The sequence below is a fragment of the Pipra filicauda genome, unplaced genomic scaffold, assembly GCF_003945595.2.
Source record: "Pipra filicauda isolate LSUMZ 115617 unplaced genomic scaffold, ASM394559v2 scaffold794_size103662_pilon, whole genome shotgun sequence".
NCBI classification, from domain to species: Eukaryota; Metazoa; Chordata; class Aves; order Passeriformes; family Pipridae; genus Pipra; species Pipra filicauda.
Genome location: NW_024104969.1, coordinates 20170 through 42524, shown reverse-complemented (window position 1 = coordinate 42524; position 22355 = coordinate 20170). Strand labels below are relative to the sequence as shown.

The window sequence follows — 22355 nt, the reverse complement described above, 5'->3', positions numbered from 1 at the left end:
TCAATGGGATCATTCCATGATCCCATGATTCTGCAATTCTCTGATCCCTGCCCTCTGAAAGCAAAGCAGGGAGTGAGGCAGGTCCTGGCAGCACTTTGGCAGTTTCCAGCCCCCTTTTGTGTCTCATGGGACATCCTGACACAGACTCTGCCATGGGATTCCAAATCTCCCTGCTGCTGGAATATCCCCCCTGGCTTGTGGGGCAGAGTGGTAGGAAATGTTGAGCAAAATGACAGGGGCCCATGTTCCAGTGGCTTTTCCTGCCTGGGCTGAGGTCTCTGTGCTCCCCTGCCCCTCTCCCACAGTGCAGATGTGATGGTGACAGACATGTGGAAATACTTCTCTATTTCCCTGCCATTCCTGCAGCTACAAACAAACCTTCTGGCACATCTTGAACTTCAAGGCCTGTTTCTCCAGATCCCTTGAGAGCCCTTTGACACTCTCCACGTGCCAGCAGTGACCTGGAGCCTGGCAGCACATGAGGGGTTGGCACAGCCACAGAGAGCACGTGTTGGAGCCACTGGAGCACATCCAGCTCCTCGTCACACACCTCCCTCCTCTGCCAGGGAGCTCTTCCAAGGGCACTGCCATGGTCATGCTGGTGACAGTGTTCCCCTCTCAGGTGTGAGTGAGGGTTTCTACACAACAAGTGGAAACAAACCCAAGAGCTGCTGTTGGATTTTCTAAACAAGCCTCTCTGGGAGCAGCCTCTGGCTGCTTTTTCATCGGCAGATAAAATGGAAGTACCTTGGAATATTTAGGCAGAACTGCACCAGAGATGCTGGACTGGGGATGGCAGTCCCAGCACAGGGAATTTTTACCATTTTCAAAGCCTTTTTTCTGCACCAATATTTCCAAAGAAAGCCATGGAATGACTATGTAAATTTTGAACTTGGGGAAGGAGAGAGGTAAATAGGACTGGAACATGGATCAAATAGACTGACAAAGAAGTTTGATGGAAATGTACTGGACATGGAGTGGGAGAAGGAGACCCAATGCCCATCTCTGCCCTGGGCTGTGGGCTGAGTTGTGAGCACTGTGCACAGCTGAGGTGACTCAGAGCACACAGAAAGGGAGCTCAGATCTGTGGCATCCTCAGGATGACCCAGGCACTGTGGAGGAGAGTCAGAAATGGGACCTGCTCGGTCTGTCCTTGCACAAAACAAACTCTGGATTATCCTCATGGCTTGATGGTGTCTGGGCTCTCCCTTGGTTGCTCATGCAGGAAGGAGTAAAATCCCTCCTTCAGGAGATGCCGAGGTACCTGTGCTGAGGGGTTGGTCAGACTTTAGGACAGTCTCACCCAGAAAGCCTTCCATTCCAGACCTCTGGAATCTGGGAACAGCATTGATGAAGCTGAGACTTGGCAATAGTGACCTTTCTTTCCATGAATTGTACAGCAAATATTGAGCAGCATTTGAGAGGAAGAGAGAGAACATAATGAGGGTTAACCTGAGCTCCCGGGGTTCCCTTTTCTCATCCTGCAGCATGTGGACAGGCCAGAACTTGAGAGACAATCCCCAGCAGCAGCCCTGTGTCTGCACAAGTGCCAGGTCAGACAGATTGGCCAGCAGAAATCCAGCAGTGTCCATCCCTTCTCCGTGGTTTGCAGGGAACAGGATCCTGCTGGTGGAGCTGGGATTTGTGATCCCTTTTGGCCCATCAGTTGCAGTGGGAATGGGAGCCCCTGCCAGGCTGTGTTGCTGCCCAGGAGAGAAGCCCACCCTGATTGGGTTTGCTCACCCAGCTTTCCCAGGCACAGGGGAGTTCCAGCACACAGGAAATATTCCTTCCTTCTTTCCAAAACAGGCAGCACAGACCAGACAGAGTCACTCTGGTACCTCCAGCTGACTTTGCTGCTCAGTCTCCTGTGGTGCTGCCTTGGGAGCAGGAGCACATCCCACATCACACTCCAGGAAAGTCCAGAGGAGCTTCATCTTAACCCCAGCTGATTTCTGCACCAGCCATCACAGGGATTGACTCCAAGAGAGCTGGACCTCTCTGGCACATCCAGCTGGAGGATCCCCACCTTCTGACAAATTCACATCCCTGAGTTTATCAGATCCCCTGGGACAGAAGCCTCCAGCCCTCAGGATGGATATGAACCATCCACTGGGGAACAGAGAGGAGGCACAAAAACTGGTGCCTTTGAGCTGTTCTTCAGCACTCCCTGGACAAGGAATCACCCACAGGAGGGGCAGGAGCCACTGAGAAGTTTCTCTTTTCCCACTCCAGTCAAGAAAAGGTTAATTCACACTGGAGCAGGCACAGAACTGTGCTGCAAAGGGTTTTCTGGGGAGGATTTGTCCTGCTAGGCAAGATGAGACTAAAGTTTAGCTTGTTTAGCCCAGAAAAGGAAGACTGGGAGCCATGGGATCATCCTGCACCCCAGAGGGGAAAATCATGTGTAAAGTAAAGGACAACACCGGCACAAAGACATGAAGTTGTGTCATGGAGAGATTTAGTGCAGGAGTTTCCCCAAGAATCACCCAGTTTGTGCACCCTGGGACAGGCACAGGAGCTCTGTACCAGAAGAATTGGGCATTTCCCAAAGGAAAACTGTCCCAGTGCTGGGACAAGGCTGGGAAGATGGTTCCCTTTTCCTCACTTGGCAACACTGAGGTTTGGAGCCCAGCAGGGCCAGTGTTCCTGTAATAAACCTGTACCAGCAGCCCAGAGTTCCTGATGGGGAGCAGAATAAATAAAGGAAAATTTCCCAGAGGAGGTGGATTATTTGTGTCTTTATAACTCTGTTCTGAAAGCACAAGTAATATCCCTCAAGAAGGAGCTGCTGTGCTCTGAGTCCATCAGCTCCCAGCTGCTCAGCCTTTCCTCACAGTTGTGGCTGTTCACATCCCTGTTCTGCAGGAATTCTTTCCTCACAGTTGTGGCTGTTCACATCCCTGTTCTGCAGGAATTCTTTCCTCACAGTTGTGGCTGTTCACATCCCTGTTCTGCAGGAATTCTTTCCTCACAGTTGTGGCTGTTCACATCCCTGTTCTGCAGGAATTCTTTCCTCACAGTTGTGGTTGTTCACATCCCTGTTCTGCAGGAATTCTTTCCTCACAGTTGTGGCTGTTCACATCCCTGGTCTGCAGGAATTTATTTGCCTCAGAAATAAAGCAGATCAGGCCATTACATTCCTCTCCTGCATTCCCACTGGTTTCCTTGCAAAGGTACATCCCATGCCTCAAATTTCAACCCTCCAGACCTCTCCAAAGAGGGGGGGAATTTTGGTCCAGTGCACAGGGGGAGGGCAGCCCTTCAGCCCACCCTGGTTTCTCAGGTGACCCCATGACTTACCAGGCTCACAACACCTTTGGAGTGTCACACGTTGGTCATATAGATGGAATTCTTCTCATCTCACCTCTAGAAGTTAAAATTGGGGCTTTTAGTCTAATTGGTCATGTGGCTCTCCAGGGCAAGGGTGAATGAGTATCTTTGTAGTGGTTCAGCTCATCCTAAATCAGGTCAGTTGGGGTTCATAAAATCCTGGATGACCAATTAGAATTGGTGTACAAGGTTTGCAGCTAAAACCAGGGGTTTGGGTAGAGTTTAAAATGACATCCCCAAAACTACAGCTGGGAGAGGCAATTTGCCCTGTTCCCTCCCTTCCTCTCAGTGCATCTTCCCTGGTGCCAGCACAGGCACTGCTGTGCCCACACAATGAGCCAGAATAGACAATTCCAGCTGAATCCAAAGCCTGGGAACCCAAATCCCTTCAGCAGTTCTCCTCACGGATGCTGTGGTGGCCAAGATGGTCAGGTGGGCAAGAGGCCAATGGCCCCTGGGCTGTGCCAGCCATGGTGTGTCACAGCCCCAGGGCAGGGACTGTCCCTGTGCTGGCACTGCTGGGGCACCTCCAGTGCTGGGGCAGCTCTGGGCCCTCAGACAAGAGAGACATTGAGGGGCTGGAGCGTGTGCAGGGAAGGGAAGGGAGCTGGGAAGGGGCTGGAGCAGCAGGAGCAGCTGAGGGAGCTGGGGGGGCTCAGCCTGGGGCAAAGGAGGCTCAGGGGGGACCTTCTGGCTCTGCAACCCCCTGACAGGAGGGGGGAGCCGGGGGGGGTCGGGCTCTGCTCCCAGGGAACAAGGGACAGGAGGAGAGGGAACGGCCTCCAGCTGTGCCAGGGGAGGCTCAGGTTGGACATCAGAAGGAATTTCTTCCTGCAAAGGGTGGTCAGGCACTGGCAGGGGCTGCCCAGGGAGGTTTGGAGTCCTCACCCCTGGAGGTGTCCCAGGAAGGCCTGGCCGTGGCACTCAGTGCTCTGGGCTGGGGGACAAGGTGGGCATCGGGCACAGGGGGATCCATGGGCTGGGAGGGCTTTTCCAACCACAGTGATTCTGGGATTCTGTGCTGGCTTGGGGACAGGCACAGTGGGGAGCTGCAAAGGGCAGAGGAGGGGTGATGTGACTCTTTGAGCAGCATTGCTCCCTAAAACCAGTGTGAACTCCAGCCTGAGTTCAATCCCACCCACCCTGCAGGCACAACATGGGGCATCCCAGTTTCAATGACAGCACAGAACCACTACCCCAGATCTGTAATTGGTGTCACACCCTGAGATTTGTGTCCCAAAGCACCAGAGCTCCAGCCAGCACAGCCTGCATTCCTCTTGCCTGTATTAATCCCTGCTCTGCCACAGGAATTCCTTGTCTTTGAGGATTCTTGGGTGTTCTAATGTAGGTCTTCACTGAAAGAGAAAAAATGACAGCAGGATCACTGGTTGCTGTGTGCAAGGAGGAGAATTTGTGTTGGGAGCCAGAAAGCTGCAGCAACCCAGAGAGTGGGGCTCGGGAAGGTGACAAGGGCAGAACACAAGGCTGAGGTTTCTGTGTAGGCAGATGTGAACAGGAGACACTCTCAGAGAAGGGAGGACTCTCAAAATACACCCTCACTCTTTTTGGTACAAACAGGGAGCCCCTCTGCTCTGGAGCCAGGCTGGGAGAGTTGGGGGTGTTCACCTGGAGGAGGCTCCAGGGAGAACTTAGAGCCCCTTCCAGGGCATAAAGGGGCTCCAGGAGAGCTGGAGAGGGACTTGGGACAAGGGATGGAGGGACAGGACAAGGGGGAATGGTTTCCACTGCCAGAAGGCAGGGTTAGATGGGATATTGGGAAGAAATTGTTCCCTGTGAGGGTGGGGAGGCCCTGGCACAGGTTGCCCAGAGAAGCTGTGGCTGCCCCATCCCTGGAAGTGTCCAAGGCCAGGTTGGACAGGGCTTGGAGCAACCTGGGCTGGTGGAAGGTGTCCCTGCCCATGGCAGGGGGTGGGACTGTACGTTTTTAAATGTCCCTTCCAACCCAGCCCACACTGTGACTCTGACCTGTGGCCCAGGCACTGCAGCCCAGCCAGGTGTCCCACGGGCAGGGCTCACCCAGGGCTCACCCAGCCCTGCTCCCAACAGGCTCTGTGGCACCAGGGGCTGGGGAGGGGTGCCCAGGGAGCACGTTTTCTCTCTCAGGCCCTTTCCTTAACAAAGATGACGGTGTGGATGTGGCTGGAGGCAGATTTGTCTGTAAGGATTTTAATATGCCTGGACTTCTGTGCCCCCCACACCTCGAGTCAGCTCCTCATGCCCTGGCAGGACTTTGTGCAGGGTTACAACCCAAATGGTGCTAAAACACTCCCACCCAGGGAGGCAAGTTCAGAAGAAACCCAGGCTTCTACTTTGCATGTGTGTAAGACAGAGCTGAGCCCTTTGATGGGCTCCTCTGATGCCCAGGAGCTGTGAATGTTCAAGGCATCAACACCAAATAAAGGCTGGAGAAAACAACAGAAAACTCCATCATCAGCACTGGGAGGGATGATTTCTTCCTGGCAAAGGTTGACAGGAAAACAAAGCATAACTCTCACTTTCTAAATAGGATGAGGCCAATACAGACATTTATTTTATGATGAACAGCTCCAGCCAGGTAGTATTTTACTACCTGGGGGTAGGCAAATAGACTCCAGCTGTTTTTGGCAAACAGGCTCCAGCTTTGCAGAAGAGAACACATTTCCCAGGCTATTTCCACCCTCATGCTGCCTAGAGCCACGGGGTGAGAGCAAAGCAAAAATCAGGACAAACTGGCCAAGCCTTTGAGCTGCAGGGTTTGTCTTAGTTGGAAATACTGGTTACTCTATTTTATTTTATTTTTTTTTTTGTCACCAGGGAAACAGAAGCAGAAATGACAAATGCTTTCAATTTGTCCACATTTTGTTCTTATGGTAAAAACCAAAGAATATATGTTTTTCAGTTCCAAGCTGTCTGATTGCCTTTCCAAAGTGAGTGTGGAAATGCTGTCAGAGGGCTGAAGGCACAGATGGGCTTCCTCAGATGTACCTGGTCACTTTGGATCAGTGTCTTATGATGGAATCATGGGATCATGGAATGGTTTGGGTTGGAAGGGAATTTAAAGCTCATCTTGTTCTACCCCCTGCCATGGGCAGGGACACCTTCCACCAGCCCAGGTTGCTCCAAGCCCCGTCCAACCTGGCCTTGGACACTTGCAGGGATGGGGCAGCCACAGCTTCTCTGGGCAACCTGTGCCAGGGCCTCCCCACCCTCACAGGGAAGAGTTTATGTCTGTGTTTTTCTAAATATTTTTGAGGGGAAAAATAGAGACTTTCCTTCTCTTTTGAATTGCAAAGTTAATCTAGAAGGAAGGCAATTGAGGAGCTCTGACCTGCCAGGACTTCCCTCAGTTTAGAGCCACGTCTCTGGAGATCATGTTGAGCTGGGCCCATAAATCCTGCTGAGATGTCTCTGGATGTGTCTCTTTGATTATCCTGTTGCTATTTGTCAAATGCAAAGGACCGTGTAAAAAAGCATTTTCAGCCTTCAGAACTACTATACTTTCCCTCTGCTTTTGATGTCTGAAGAGAAAATAGCCGTGTGAAGCAACTTGATTTCTTCAGAGCCATTAACAAGTCTTTCAGGGTCCCAGGGTGGCATAACAGGTCTGCTCTGACTCATTCCATTTAAGAGTGTCTCCTTCCAGACAGAAATAGCTCAGTGTGCAGCCATAAAAAATGTGAATCAATTAATGTCTTTTATTAACTAGAAATGCAGATAAATCTCCTTAATTGGGGAATGCAAATTACTGGCTCCTGTTCCTTCTCATTCTCTTTGTATCTAGCTCCTGCTTTAATTGATCTTTTTGGATGTTGACTCCAGGTTCCTGTGGCTATTTTTGCAGCTGTGTCTCAGGCGTTTTGGGTTGCAGAAAGATGTGTCAGAGAGGCACTGGATCACACTCCAGGAGATCATTAACTTGTTTGGGGGAATAAGAAATCTCCAAATTACCTTGGCCAGGGAGCAGCGAGTTAAAGAGGAGCGTGGGCTGGGTTGGGAGGGTGAGGCAGAGGTGGAGCCTGTGGGTGGTACACGGGGAGCTCAAAGAAATGCAGCCTGTGCACACCATCAGTGGTATTTACATTAAAAATGGGGCTCACTGGTCCTGGTTTAACCTTGGCTGAGCCTCGCCCTGGCCGTGCTCTCGTCAGTCAGAAACCAGCCCGTGTTTCTGAAGAACTGAAGGAAGAAGTTTCAGAAGTTTCTTCCCCTCTCTGGCCCTGCTCCTGCAGGTGTGACCTGCTGTCCCCAGGGGTCCCCACCCTGGCATCTCATCCCCCCTGCCCCAGCTCCAGAGCTGCCTCTCTGTGCTGGTGTCCTGAGGAATCCTGGAGCTCCAGCTTGGGGGGGTGGGAATGCACTGCTGTATTTTGGCTTTATCTTTGTGGTTTAATATACATCTTCTAATATTTAAAGGCCTGAAAATATCCTAGTTAGGATCCATAAAGGTCTTAAGTTGAAGAAGGGCAGGGTTAAATTAGATATGAGGAAGAAACCCTTCCCTGTGAGGGTGGGGAGGCCCTGGCACAGGTTGCCCAGAGAAGCTGTGGCTGCCCCATCCCTGGAAGTGTCCAAGGCCAGGTTGGATGGAGCTTGGAGCAACCTGGGCTGGTGGAAGGTGTCCCTGCCCATGGCAGGGAGTGAGACTGGATGTTTTGTAAGGTCCCTTCCAACCCAAACCGTGCTGTCATTCCATGATTCTGATACTATTTCCATTGCACCTTCTAAAGCAGGAGTCAAACACCACCAGGAAGCCTCAGCCAGGAGGTTTTAGCATCCCTTCTTTTCACTGAGGTGGGTACCAAGGACTGGCCACACACACACAGATAAGTCTCAGTCCAAAAACCTGCTCGCTGCTATTTTTGAAAGGCAAAAAATCACCTTCTCTTTCTAATCTCCACCTGCAAATAGGTGCATGAGTCAGAATGCACCCTGAGAAGCAGCCAGGAAGGCTTTAAATAATAGGATTCACTTAGTTAAAGCATCTAATCAGCCCTGAAAATGAAAGATTAGTGAAAACAAAAGCGTTGTTCTCTGGGGATGTGCAAGGAGAATAGGAGGGAGTTGGTTCCTCACGGGGGGTGGGGGGTGCAAAGGCTTTGCTTTTCCTCCTGAAAGGCTCCACCAGCCCTGCGGTGGGACCGGAGCCACAAACACTTCTGAGTGACCGCAGAAATCCCCCCTGCAGCAGAAATCCCCCCCTGCAGGGGTGCTTCCTCTGAACCTGCTCACAGGGGGCTCAGAAAGGGGCTGCAGAGGAAGCTGTGCCAGGGCTCACACCTGGAATGAAACTTCAACCCCCAAAGAGTGACTCGGTGGGATCGTTTTAAACCCACTGCAAACAGACCCTGCTGGGCTCTGCACACGGTGGCTGAAGGGGAAGTTCTGGGCAGAAGAACATTTAAAAAAGTTTTATTTTACTCCTTAAAAAAAATAAAATGCAAACTTACTGTGCATTAAAAAGTCATGTTAGTCAAGGAAATTGGTTTTAATTAAAACCAAAAATTTGAACCTGGTCATTGCTAACCAGCTTTAGTTGGATTTTTGCTCTGATCTGCTCTTTCAAACTCGAGTTTTAGTCTGGTAGCGCGTTTAAATGATGGATATGAATTACTTCAGTCTTCAGTTACTGCCTATTCATGCTAAAGATGTGACTGCAGCCCCTGATCTGTGCTCACACTCAGGGAAAAATGAGATTTATTTCCTTTTCCTCAAGTGTGTGAACCTTGAGGACAGTTTGGTGCTGCACAGCTGAGGTAGAAGGAGGAAAGGAGGAGGAAGGAAGTGGCTGCTGCTGACAATTTACATACAAACCTGGCATCAAAATTCTCCTGCACCTTGGTGGCTGGAACTTTCTTCTAGATGGTTTGATTGCCCCTGTTATAGGCAGGGAACCAGCCATGGAGAAATAGGGCTGTTTACACACAGCTGTGGAGCTCAGTGGGACTGGGATCCACCTTGACTTTCATGTGCTGGTACTGGGTGAACCCAAACAACAGAGGTATTGTGGAGCAGAGGAAAATACCAGTGGATGGTATTTTATTTATTTTTTTATTTTATTTTATTTTATTATCCTCACCTTTAAGCTCCTCATTCAGTTTGCCAAAACGAGAACTCCAGCATCCTTTTTTACTTAGGAGCCCTAAGATTATACTCAATTGTTTTTATTGTTGCTGTTGTTATTGTCATTGTGTTTATCATCATTATCAACATTATCATCATATTACCAACAGGACAAGGAGCCTGTCCCTTTGGTAAGGGCAGGTGGTGAGATGTTAATTGAGAAAGTGGCATTTGTTTGATAAGACTGTTCCTTGGGGAAAGAAACAACAGTCCTGCTTGTATTTAGTCAGCAGAGCTGGAGATCAGCCACCTCATGTGTCCACAGAGCTGGTTAATGAGGATTCCACCCCCCCTCCAGCTCTGGGGAATAGCCCTGGAGAACAGCAAGGTGCAGGAAATAATTTGAGAGAGGGATGAACAGTTGTCCTGGCAGTGGTGGTCTGGAAAGGCTGATTTAATCCTCACTTCATTGTTAGAGCAGGAATTACAAACAGCAGTGGGCATGAAGCCAGAATTTACAGTGAAAATGGTGGAAATTTCATGTGTTTAAAGAAGGTACAAAATAGCCTTAGAGGACAAAGAGAGATCTTCAAAGTTGCACCTACTAGAGACATGTTCTGCTGGTAAAATGCTGGACCTGTGGCACAAAGATGTGTAGATTGGGGCTTTTCCCTCCACCATAAACCCCCACCAGCCACATGTGTGGGATCAGGATCAGACTCCTCCTTCTTGATTCCAGCTGAAAGTGTCTCAATATTCCAGCCCTGTGAAATCCTAAAACCAACTAATTCAGATTGTCCTGGAGACGAGAGCTGACTGGGCAGGAGCAGAAACTGGGCAAAGCCTGCAATCCCAGATAATGACACACTGCAGGAGCTCAGGGAACAGAAGGGGCTGGAAAAAAGTGTTAAAAAAGGCCAGTGTTCACTCCCCTCTCTTCTCACTCTCCCAATAACCATCCCAAGACTGCAGGCATGAGTTCATTACATCCACACCAAAAGCTGGGTGCAAAAATTTGGCCTCATTCCCGGGGCAAAGACTCAGCAGGTCTCGTTTCTTGTCACACTTCGGAGGCTCCTGTCAAATCTTGATTTCTCTTTCCTTGAGGAGCTCTCTGGAGTGGCTGGATAAGGTCCTTGGCCAGGATGGAGAGAGGCAGGTCCTGCCACAGAGCAGAGCTGAGCCTTGGAGCACTGTCCTCACAAGTGCAGGGCTCTGAGGGTGCCTCAAACATTTCAGGTGTTGAAGCTGCTGAACCATCTCTGCCTTCACGGCCTTCACAGAATCACCATGGCTGGAAGAGACCTTTGAGATCAAGTCCAACCATCAACCAACGGCACCACAATCACCCTGAACCCCATCCCCAAGCTCCTCTTGAATATTTCCAGAGGTGGTGACTCCACCATGGCCTTTAGTGAGGCAGGAACTGGTCAACTGGGTGCCACTGGTGACACCAGTCACGTGTGGACTTAGTTGTGCTGGTACAGAGAAGGCCACCCCTGACTCTGCCAGGTGTCTTCACCTTAGTTTGTGCAGCACTACCCAGGAGCCCAGCAGACTTCAGGAAACTTCTAGTTTTTGTGGCAGGGAATGAGCTTGTGGTGTGGGCAGGAGCTGGGAAAGCAGGTTGGAATGGCTGCTCTCTGTCAGCAGGACTCCTGCAGGTGCCACCACACTCACTCCTGTGCTACAGGGGGAAATTCAGTGGAAATTTCACTCAAGACAAGTCTGCAAAGCCTTCTTCTGATCCCAAGGGAGACAATCCAGGATATTCTCAGTGTCAGTGTCGGAGAGATGGAGGCCAGGAGAGAGTCACATGAGAAAACATCCCATGTTATCCTGCCCAAAGAGGGTGGTAGAAAACCACTTCTGTCAGCACTGGTTCAGTGCAGATAAATCACTGGTTCAGTGCTGACAGAAGTCTGAGACCCTTCTGCATCTTACAGATTTTTGCAAGAGATCTCAAGAGCTTCAGTGGCTCTCTGAAAAGCTCATGGAAAAAACAGCTTCCAGAACTCCTGGAGAATCAATCAGTGCCCTTGAAGGGCAAAGGAATACCAGTAGGACTCAGGCTGTCTGTCTTCCATTGCTTTGATCCTGTTCAGGAGTATCCCAGTGTTTGGAGAGGGCATCCAGCTCTTTAATGACCACAGATTAGTCCCTGTGGCTCACAGGGTGAGGTTGGACATCACTGGTATCATTACAGAGCTCAAAGCCCAGCAGCAGCTTCCAAACTGGAGTTACTCTCTCATTAGTGTGGCTGAGTGATGACTCTACATGTGCGCTGGGCTTATTGAACACCAAATGTCATATTTACATAACATATAGGATAATACAGGCAAATGCAACCAGGAAATACATTAAATTAGGCAAGAAATATTTGGGTTGGAAAACAGGAAAATCAAGGATTGCTGGTGGTTGCTGGAGGCAAAGCAGAAGGGAAGCATTTGGAAAGATTCCCGTTGTTTGGATCCTGGGATGCCATTGGCATTCAGGGTGTTTAAATCCCCCAGACACCACTGGAATTACTGATGTTTAAGCTAAATTGATACAACCACATTACTGGGGCTGCCCTGTTTTACTGGAGGGGAGAGGAACTGTGCAGCACTGATGTTGTAACTTTGGGATTTGCTCTCAAGAATAAATATTGAGTGCAAAATCCCTTTTACGAAGTATCACTTGTCCCAGGAGAGCAAAGATGATCCATCTTGGGTGCTACTGTTACCCCAATATCTTATCAACAATATCAGATCAACAAACCTGCTGTCCCTATAAATCATGTGAGGTCAGATATTAAACAGCCAAGTCAGAAAGGCTCCCACAAAAATTACCAGTGGTGGAGCAGCTATTCCAGCTAATAAAGCCTCTTGGAGTGGTGATGGAGTTGTGGTGTCCCAACAGCAGCTTCAGCTCATTAGGGAGTTGATTTATCACCAGTTCCAGCAGAGCAAAGGGTCTAAATCAACCCTGTCTGGCGGGGACTGCCAGGACCCCTCTGTGGGGGGCTGGAGGAGCAATGAGGAGCTGCAGCAGAACCACACATGACACAGCAGCTCCAGCTGGAATTATGGATCTCCTCCTCCTCCACAGGGCTTTGGCTAATTGGCACAAAGGAGAGCTGAGGATGACATTAACACTTCCAGGAGATGGATCACAGAGATGTTCCACTCTAGAGGTTTCCCAGCTCAATGTCATGCAGCCACGTGATGTCTCCAAAGCTGTAGGGATGGAAATCCAAGCTGAGCCATGCAGGGGCTGCAATGCTCTGCTCTGGGCTGGAGCAGCCCTGTATTCAGGGAGATTTGGGAGCAAACACAGTGGAAGCAGGACCTTGTGGCTGGGCAGTGGTACAGAGGGGGCAGCTGTGCCCAAGGCAGGGTCCTTTGGGAGACAAAGGTCTGAGAATCACAGAATCACAGAATCATAAAACACAGAATGGTTTGGGTTGGAAGGGACCTTAAAGATAATCTTATTCCACCCCCTCCACACCTTCCACTTGCCCAGGTGGCTCCAAGCCCCATCCAGCCTGGCTTTGGACACTTCCAGGGATGGGGCAGCCACAGCTTCTCTGACAACCTGTGCCAGGGCCTCCCCACCCTCACAGGGGAGAATTTCAGCCTAATATCCAATCTAATCTACTCTCCTTCAGTTTAATGCCATTCCCCCATGTCCTCTTTGTTTCTCACCCCTTTCTTCCAGCAGTGCCACAAGCCAACAGCTGCTCCCACACCCCCTGGATCAATCACTTCAGAACAAAGCAGCCCTTTCCCCACCCCCACATGCCCATCAGCATTTACCCCCGTGTCTGAGCCAGTTGTGTCCAGCAGCAGAGCCCAGTTCACTCACCTGAGGCTCTGGGAGATGTGGCTGTCAAAGTCCACCTTGTCTTTGGTACCCTCTGCATGAAACTCTCTGTAGAGGTGGCCTTGATTTTTGGACAGAGAGGTGCAACACACTCCGAGATTCAGGCACTGTGAAAGCAATCAGCATGTAGGAGAGTCTTCTCCCTTATCTCAGCTTCAGGAACATCAAATACCTGGTCTTAAAAGCAGTAAGTACAGCTGGCTTAAAGCACTCCAATTTTTAGGACGTTTGGTGAGACTCTGCATGTGGCTGCATTTTCAGAGCACAGCTGAAAACTCCACTGGGTGCTTTGTAGTTACTCAGGAGCTGTCAAAGTTTGACTTTAATTGCATTTGATGTCTAAATCAACACTTCTTCTGCTAATATTATCATTCAAAAGGAGCCAGGCTGGTCTGAAAGCAAGACCATCCTCACTAAGAGTTTGGTGAAAGGCAGTGAGGGAAAGGGGCCTCAGTGATCTTGTTGGTGGTTTTATCCTCCTGTCCTTCCATGATGCTCCCAGCATGGACACTCAGAATTGTTTGGAAGTTTTCTCAAAAGGGGAAGTATTACCCAGTTTAAATCTTGCTCCTGGCAAATGCAATTCCTGACAAAACAATCCTGGAGAAGTCTGTAGCATGGGAACAGAGGAGGCCTGTCTTCTGAGGATTTTCCTGGTGGATTTTACTTCCATGACTGGTCTCACACAAGGACAGGACCCAGTTTATTTCCAGGCTTCCTTTTCATCCTCTGAAAGGGGGAATCCTTCACATCAATTTTCTTGTGCAAGAAGACACTGCCTCCCAGAAGTCAAAGCAATCCTGTTAGAGGTCTTCTTCCTGCTCCCCCAATATCCAAAGTGGGAGACACTGCTGCAGGAGACCAGCAACACCTGCTTTTGGGATGGCTGGGCATGAGAAGGGCCAATGAAAGGAATAAGTGAGGCTTGGAACCAGTTCCTGTAAGTTCTAAATGTAAAGAAGAGATCTCAGCAAGGTTTAACAGGGCTGGGGAAGGGTGGGCTGGCACTGCTTGGTTTGGGAACTCAGATATAACTCATTGCTAAAAACAAAACCTGAAACTGCAATTTCCATAAAGTGGCCCAGATGTGCTTCTTGTCAGCAGCTCCTTGTGGTCTGGGTGTATCTTCAGGATGTGTCTTGTTTTGGGTCCCTCAGACAAGAGAGACATTGAGGGGCTGGAGCGTGTGCAGGGAAGGGAAGGGAGCTGGGAAGGGGCTGGAGCAGCAGGAGCGGCTGAGGGAGCTGGGGGGGCTCAGCCTGGAGAAAAGGAGGCTCAGGGGGGACCTTCTGGCTCTGCAACCCCCTGACAGGAGGGGGGAGCTGGGGGGGGGTCGGGCTCTGCTCCCAGGGAACAAGGGCCAGGAGGAGAGGAAACGGCCTCCAGCTGTGCCAGGGGAGGCTCAGGTTGGACATCAGGAGGAATTTCCTCCTGGAAAGGGTGGTCAGGCCTTGGCAGGGGCTGCCCAGGGAGATGGTGGAGTCCCCATCCCTGGAGGGATTTAAAAGCCATGTGGATGTAGTGACTGGGGGCATGTTTTAGTGGTGGCCTTGGCAGTGTTGGATTAAGACCAGATTTGATCATTTTAAGAGTCTTTCCAAACCTAAATGATTCTACATTTCTATGATTCTCAGCCTTTAAAATCAGCTCCACTCCACACACGTGGTCCATGCTGTGAAAGCAGGCACAGGTGCACAGTGCCTTGAGCAGGTCATTTTTGTCACCCCAAAACAGCTGCATTGAAAGAATATCAAGGTGATGTTTCCAAGTGAGGGTGACAGAACTGAGATAACTCTGCATTAGACTAATTCAAATGTACATATCCTGATTTAGGTTTTACATGATTGGACCCACAGCTCTGGTCCCATCCTGGGCTTGGGGACTTGCTCAGAATTTCATTAAGATCTCTCACTTTGCTGTGTCCTGTCCCAGGTCTGCACTGAATGCAGAAATATCAATTTCCTCAGGGCCATTATTAGTTCTCTCATAATATTTTTTACTTTCTTTCACACCATTTTGAGGAGAAGTGTCATTTTTATTACAACCAGGTAGCTGTGCTCAGATTAAAGCCAAAACTGTCAGTACAACCAATTTACTAACGCCAAGTTGCACTTTCATTGTTAATGTGCTCATGTCTCCTTTATCACCTAAATTCCCTACACCAAGTCCTTTATACTGTCAGATATCCCAGTTCATGCACAAAATTCTGCTTGTACCTTTTATGGCACTTCTTGTGCTCAGGTTTCATCCTCATTTCCTCCGGCAGAACCTTTTTGTAGCTCTGCTCCTGGAATTTCAGATCTGCTTGGATGGTTCTGTGCATTTCCCCTCTTCACTAGATAAGACAGAGGATGCTTCTCAAAATTTGCTTGATGTTTGCAAGAGAAAATAATGGCAGGGAGGAAATGCAGAAGAGGAGCAACTTAGTTTTTCAGAGACCTTTTGGCATCTTGGCCTGGCAACTCGATTGCAACTTTACTGAGGGTTTGGATTCATGGTGCAATTTGAAGACAATAAACCAAAGGGGAAATACACATTGGTTCCTGTAGGATTGTTGTTTGTTCTGCTGTGGCAATCAGCAGTTATGGGACCCTCAGATTCCCAGCAGATCTCCCAGGAATTGGGCTTAGAGTGCTCGGTACCCCCTGGAGGGACCTGGCAGTGCCAGCAGGCAGCTCCTCATGCAGCAGGCAGCTGTGGGAAAGGTTCACACTCTGAGGTTCAGTTCTGGATTTCTGTGTTGTTCTGGGGAGATCTGAACCTTTACCTGTTTATGTTGAACTCTGGTTTCCTTCTGGTGTGTCCCAGTTGTGTCCCACAGCTCCTCTCCTTGACCTCCTGCCCTTCCCCAGCCCTTGTTCTCTTGCCAGCCCAGCCCTGGTGTTTTTTCCTTTTAGTTCCCATGTCCTTCTCACAGTCCCTCCCAATGGATGGGAATGTTCCACCATCCCACCGAGTTTGATCCTATTTACCTTCTTATCTTCATTTTCTTTCTTGTCTCTGCCTGAGCTCTCTTTTTCCTGCCCTGTCTCTTGTGCCATTATTATCCAACTTATCAGCCCTTCCTTTCCCCCCCTTCCTCACTTTTGCTCTTACTTTTGTCCTTTTAATTCAAGTCTGACCCCTCCTAGGTTCCTTATCTCTCTATTTTTTTGGTGACCAGTTTCAATGTTTGTGTCCAGGGGAGCCCAGGACAGTCAGAGCAGCTGCTCTCAGACCTGGTGCCACAAACCTGGAGCCAACACCCTTCTCTGTGTCCACATCCCCAGAACAGCCTGGTAGTGGAGGAGCTTGAGGGACACAGAGCATCCCTAGGACAGGTTAGAACTCAGGGAATCTGCTGAAAAACTTTAAGAAATTTTATTGAGCAACTCATGGATGTTCAGAATTTTTGCAGTTTGGGAAGATTAAATGTGGAAGAAAATGAGACATCTTGTCCCCCTGAGTGCCCTTCCAGACCTCAAACCCTGCTTCAAAACAACTACGTAAAGTTAATAAAATCCAGGGAAATCTTTTCCTTGCTATTTCTTTCTTAGAAAAGGAGAAAATTTTTTTTTTCCTGAAAATTAGAAAAGAAAAAGAAAAAAATCTACCTTGACAGACACATCCAGCTGGGAAGAGTTCAGGCTGATTAATTCAGTTTTTAAAGTCATTATCACCTAGAAGCAGGTTTTCACAAGAGTAGCTGCCAGACAAACTGATATTTGGGTTTTGTCATTTAAACTGGCCTTAATGATTACTGGAATCTCCTCTCCAAGAATTTTCCCCCAGCACAAGGGGAAGCATAAGGCAGCAGGAAATGTTTTCTCACAGGTGTTTTGAGCCCTGGGTTGAGTCCTGCACTGCAGCACTGCTCAAATTGCTGCAAATGGCACTGGAATTCTGCTTTTTTCCAGATGTAGCAGATACAGATGTAAACACTTACTAGTTGCCTGGATTTTTGCTTTTCAGTACCTGAAGGAAGCCCACAGGAAAGATGGAGAGGGACTATTTGGAAGGGCTGGAGGGACATTACAAGGGGGAATGGCTTCCCACTGCCAGAGGGCAGGGTTAGATGGGATACTGGGGAGAAATTGTTCCCTGTGAGGGTGGGGAGGCCCTGGCACAGGTTGCCCAGAGAAGCTGTGGCTGCCCCATCCCTGGAAGTGTCAAAGGCCAGGTTGGAGCAACCTGTGGCAGGGGTGGAATGAGATGGGCTTTAATTTCCCTTCCAGCCCAAACCAATCTGTGATTCTCTCTGGCAGCAGGGTTTGGTTTTGGCCCTGGCTGTTGTCTGTGGCTGGGGTTGGGGGGGGGGGGTTGGGGGTGGGGGGGGGGGTTTTGGGTGGGGGGTGGGTGTGGGGGGTTGGGGGGTGGTGGGGGGGAGGGGGGGGGTGTGGGTTGGGGGGGGGGGTGGTGGGTGTGGGGTTTGGGTTTGGGTGGGGGTTGGGGGTGGTTTGTGTTGGGTGGTGGGGGGGGGTGGGGGGGTGGTGGCCTGGGGCTGGGGGGGGGGGTGGGGGTGTTTGGTGGGGTGGGTGGGGGGTTGTGGGGTTGATCACCTGAGTATCACAGAATCCCAGAATATGCTCAGTTGGAAGGGACCCACAAGGGTCATCCAGTCCAACTCCTGGCCCTGCACAGGCCCATCCCCAAGAGTCACCCCCTGTGCCCCAGAGGATCAGCCAAACCCTCCTGGAGCTCTGGCAGCCTTGGGGCTGTGCCCACTGCCCTGGGGAGCCTGGGCAGGGCCCAACCAGCCTCTGGGGGAAGAACCTTTGGCTGAGATCCAACCTGAGCCTGCCCTGACACAGCTCCAGCCATTCCCTGGCTGCTGTCCCTGGTCCCCCCAGAGCAGAGCTCAGTCCCTGCCCCTCCTCTGCCCCTGCCCAGGAAGGTGGAACTGCACTGAGCTCTCCCCTCAGTCTCCTCTTCTCCAGCTGAACAGACCAAGTGCCCTCAGTGTCCTCACACGCCTTCAAATCAAGGCCCTTCCCGATTTTCCTTGGTCTGGGTGCCTTCATCCCCATTTGAGGTCTTATTTGACAATTTTCTTTAGGTTGGCAGAGACAAGCTCATTAAACCTGGATTCCTGTCCTTGGAGCAAGTTCCACTCCCTGAGGGTTTGCATTCTTGAGCTCCTACTCAAGTAGCCTGAATCATGATCTCATCAGAGACAATAAGATGCTGAAGAGGGTTCTTAAGTGCTTAGTTTAAGCTCCTGTCAGGGAATCTGTCCCCTAACATAACTAACACATTCTCCAGTTCCAGAGACATCCTTCAATTTAGCCTCACAGTTACTCTTGGTCCATATTAATTTGGGGTGAGACCAATTCAGCAATGAGGGAAAATATATTTATGTCAAAATTATAGGATTGCAAAGCAGGTTGACAGTAATTAACAATCCCACTTAGCAAACATCTATTATTCACTTGTACACGTGTGTACACACACATACACATACAAAAGACAGTGTTCTGAAGGAAAACACAAAGCCAGAACTTGGGGAATAAAACCACTGAAAAAGGAATAAGTTCAGCATAAAAAATTTCCACTTTTTCACTGAAAATATAATTTGCATTAAAAATGTGTGGCTTTCATCTAAGTCTCAATTTTCTCTTAGAGGAAAAATTGCCAATCCATAGTATTCCCTGGATCAGAGATGAGTTGATTTCCCAGGCTGCCAGAGCAGCCCATCTTACAGAGCCCCATCAGAAGCTCTTCCCTAATTCCATGGAGGAATAAACCAGCATAATTCCAGCCAATTTAACTGTTGATGGTCTTCAAAGAAATGCTGAGGGGCTTTGATGCTTTGAGCTGAAGTCAGAAGAGTTCACTTGAGGCAAAAGCAGGCGAGGGGAACAGGCTGAGGCTGATCCCTGCTGTGCACCCTCAGTGCAGGGACTGGGTGGGGAGTGATGGGTGATGGGTGACTTAATGAGGGACCCAGGCCCAAATTAAACTCCTGCCTGCTCTGTGGACAACCAGTGTCTTACTGGCATCAAGAGTGACAGCCCAACTGATTTCTGTCCCACTCCCTGCTCAGTGACCCATCACTGACCCCGTGGAGGTTCCAATCTGCCCAGCCCTGGGAGGCACATCTGCAGGGCTGGCCCAGCTCGGGCTCCTCAGCACAGCAGGGACAGGGAGCTCCTGGAAGGTGACTCTCCTACAGAGATGCCCAAGGGATGGAGCAGCTCTGGGAGCAGCAAAGGCTGAGGGAGCTGGGGCTGTTCAGCCTCCAGAGCAGAGCCTGAGAGGGGCCCTCCCCAGGGTGTGTCAGGGGCTGCAGGGAGGGGGCAGAGGATGGCCCAGGCTCTGCTCGGGGGGCCCAGCAATGGCACAGGAGGAACGGGCAGGAACTGATGCCCAGGAAGCTCCACCTGGACAGGAGGAAGAACTTCTTTGCTGGGCAGTGACCCAGCCCTGAACAGGCTGCACAGGGAGGGTCACACTGGGGATATTCCAGAACTGTCTGGCCACAATCCTGTGCCACGTGCTCTGGGATGGCCCTGCTGAGCAGGGAGTGGGACCAGTGACCCACTGCGGTCCCCCCCTGCCTGACCCATTTGGGATTCTGGGATTTTGTGAAGGCAGTGTAAAGTTTTGCAGCACAATAACCAGAAATAAAGAATTTTAGGAGAACAATCCAGTTATTTGGGTTCAGGAGCCCAAACTTCCTTCCCACACTGGCAGAGTCTCCAGGGCTGGCCTGGACCATCCAGCTCCCTGGTTGGAAGCTCCTGTTCTGTAGGAAGTGACACTAATCTGCCTCAGGACAGCCAGGTTATGTCTGGGATTCCAGGGGCCTCTTTGAAATCAGCCACATAAAGGGAATTGCAGGTGTGTGAAAAGCTGCAGTTTGTAGTGACAGCGAGAGAAAAATTCTTCTCTCCTCCCTCAGGGATGATGGCACAGATATCTGACCTTCCCATAAGGTAGAACTTCTTCCCTGTGCAGTGACCCAGCACTGAACAGGCTGCACAGGGAGGGGATGGAGTCCCCCTCACCAGGATATTCCAGACCCATCTGGACACAATCCTGTGCCAAGTGCTCTGGGATGGCCCTGCTGAGCAGGGAGTGGGACCAGTGACCCACTGTGGTCCCTTCCAACCTGACCCGTTCTGGGTTTCTGTTGCTCTGTGGATAAAAACAATTCAAAATTTGGCCCCAAAGGTAACTCTTTCAAAGAAATCTGCAGGTCATCATCCAAATGTAACATCTTTGATGATGTTCCACCAGTCACATCCCTCCAGGGACAGTGGCACTTGGCAGAGAAGCACCTTTGGGCTTTTGGGCAGATTATTCCACCTCCAGCCACTCCCATTTTGCCCACAAAGGTGCAAGTGCTAAAGCAGGAATTTGAAGGGTCTGAAGAAGTGGATGCCCTGTGTCCACCCTCACACAGTTCCTGCACCCACCTCACTGATTTCTCTTTCAGGGAGGGTGAGGAGTCCCAAGGCAGCTCCAGAGTGCTGTGGGTCACCAGGCAGAGTCTTCTGGATCTCTTTGGTGATCTCCAGTTGTACAGGAGAATCCCTGTTCAGTTAAACACCCTAACCTACATCAACAGGAGCAAAGCTGTGGCTGCTCTGACTTGTTCAGGAGGACATTCCAACCTGGCACTCCTCTGTTTCCAGCAGCTAAGCACAGTTCAGCAGCTCAGAGCCTCTTCAGAAGGGGTGATATCTCAGGAGACCTCCCATCCCTGTGGCCTGTCCTGGTGCCATCACTGTGGGTGGCACAGGAGGTGTGTCACAAAGCCACTCTTGGTTCCAAACTCCCCAGCTGGGCCAGGTTCGGTGCTGTACCAACAGTGGGGCCCAGTGACAGCTGACTTCTGATCTATAATAGATACAAAGTGCAGCTGAGGGCTCACATTGGCAGCAGAGGATGTTATCTGCCTCTATCCTACAGCCTGGGAGACATTATCCAACAGAAACCAGGGATTGGGATTGCTCAGTGCTTGTCTAAGGAAGAATTCTCCATCTCTGGAAGTGTCCAAGACCAGGTTGGACAGGGCTTGGAGCAGCCTGAGCTAGTGGGAGGTGTCCCTGCCCATGACAGGGGGTGGGACTGGATGAGCTTTAATGTCCCTTCCAGCCCATACCACTCTGTGATTCCATGATTCATTTGTAATTGTTATTATTGTTGGCACATGAGCTTCAGTGGGATTTACTGAACACAATTAAGATCTGGGGTTTCTTGTGTTTGTGTTTCATGGCTTCAGGAAAAATAAGTTGCTTCCCAAAGTGCTGAGAATTTCCATGGAGATGATAAAGAAAGTGTTATTACAGCCAATTTAAACAGGAGAGTTTATATGGCCACCAAGTCATTCATGTAGTTTAAGTTCAGGCACACCATCCAGGATGGCATGAATTGGCCTTTAAAGTGCCCATTTCCCTTCACTACAACCAAAAAATCTGAAATTACTGGTTTATATGGGACTCCTCATGGTCAGAGAGGTGACTTGGGCAGAGAAGCTGCCCCCAGACTCTTCCACCCCCTCAGTTCCTGTCTTAACACCAAACCTGCTGAGACTTTTGTAGCCACACTGCACCAAGGGGGAGCCTCCACAGCCACCACCTCCTCCCCAGGGCTCCTCTCACCTGGAGAATGTGACCTGATCAGGGCGTGTTTCCCTCTGCCCGGGTCTGCTGAACCCCCTCAGATAATTACAGCCTGTAATCATGGCTGTTATCACATTACCAGGGTTACTTCTTGTTCCAGCATATCATTTTTGTCTTATTATTATGCTATTTCTGTTTTGACCATTATTCAGATAACAAAGCCAGATGCTCTGCCTTGCTCCAGAGCTCCCTTGTGCTGGATGCTGTCACAGCCCCTGTGAAAAGCCAGTCCTCACCCTGAAGCACTTAAAAACCTAATTAGAGCAGACACACCAGCGTCATCTTCATCTACCAGAGCTTCAGGAGCAAACCCTCCCTGTTTTGGATATTCAAGGTCACTTTGCCAGACTTCCTGAAGAATTGGTGGAAGTCCCAATATTCTTAGTGCCACCAGCTCTAGAAACAACCTTATTTCAGTGTCACCTTCTGAACCACACACAGGGACCTAGGCAGGTATTTATTTACCCTGACTCACTTCTTCCTGTACATCCC

The 22355-nt window shown here is 50.0% G+C and overlaps 1 protein-coding gene and 1 long non-coding RNA gene across 2 annotated transcripts in view; both read right to left on the bottom strand.

Annotated features, from left to right (window-relative positions):
* Positions 1-2712: 2712 nt before the first annotated feature.
* LOC120324995 lies at positions 2713-3849 on the bottom strand. The gene is made up of 2 exons (XR_005566740.1): positions 3304-3849; positions 2713-3110 (listed from the first exon to the last, which is right to left on the bottom strand). It is a non-coding gene; the product is annotated as an uncharacterized LOC120324995 (long non-coding RNA).
* An 8713-nt stretch (positions 3850-12562) lies between these two features.
* The window catches only part of LOC113987843 (probable tRNA N6-adenosine threonylcarbamoyltransferase), a 22338-nt gene continuing 12545 nt past the window's right edge, over positions 12563-22355 (bottom strand). The window contains exon 5 of the mRNA XM_039390007.1: positions 12563-12611. Within this exon, the coding sequence (XP_039245941.1) occupies positions 12563-12611 (49 nt within the window). The remainder of the gene's footprint in view (positions 12612-22355) is intronic.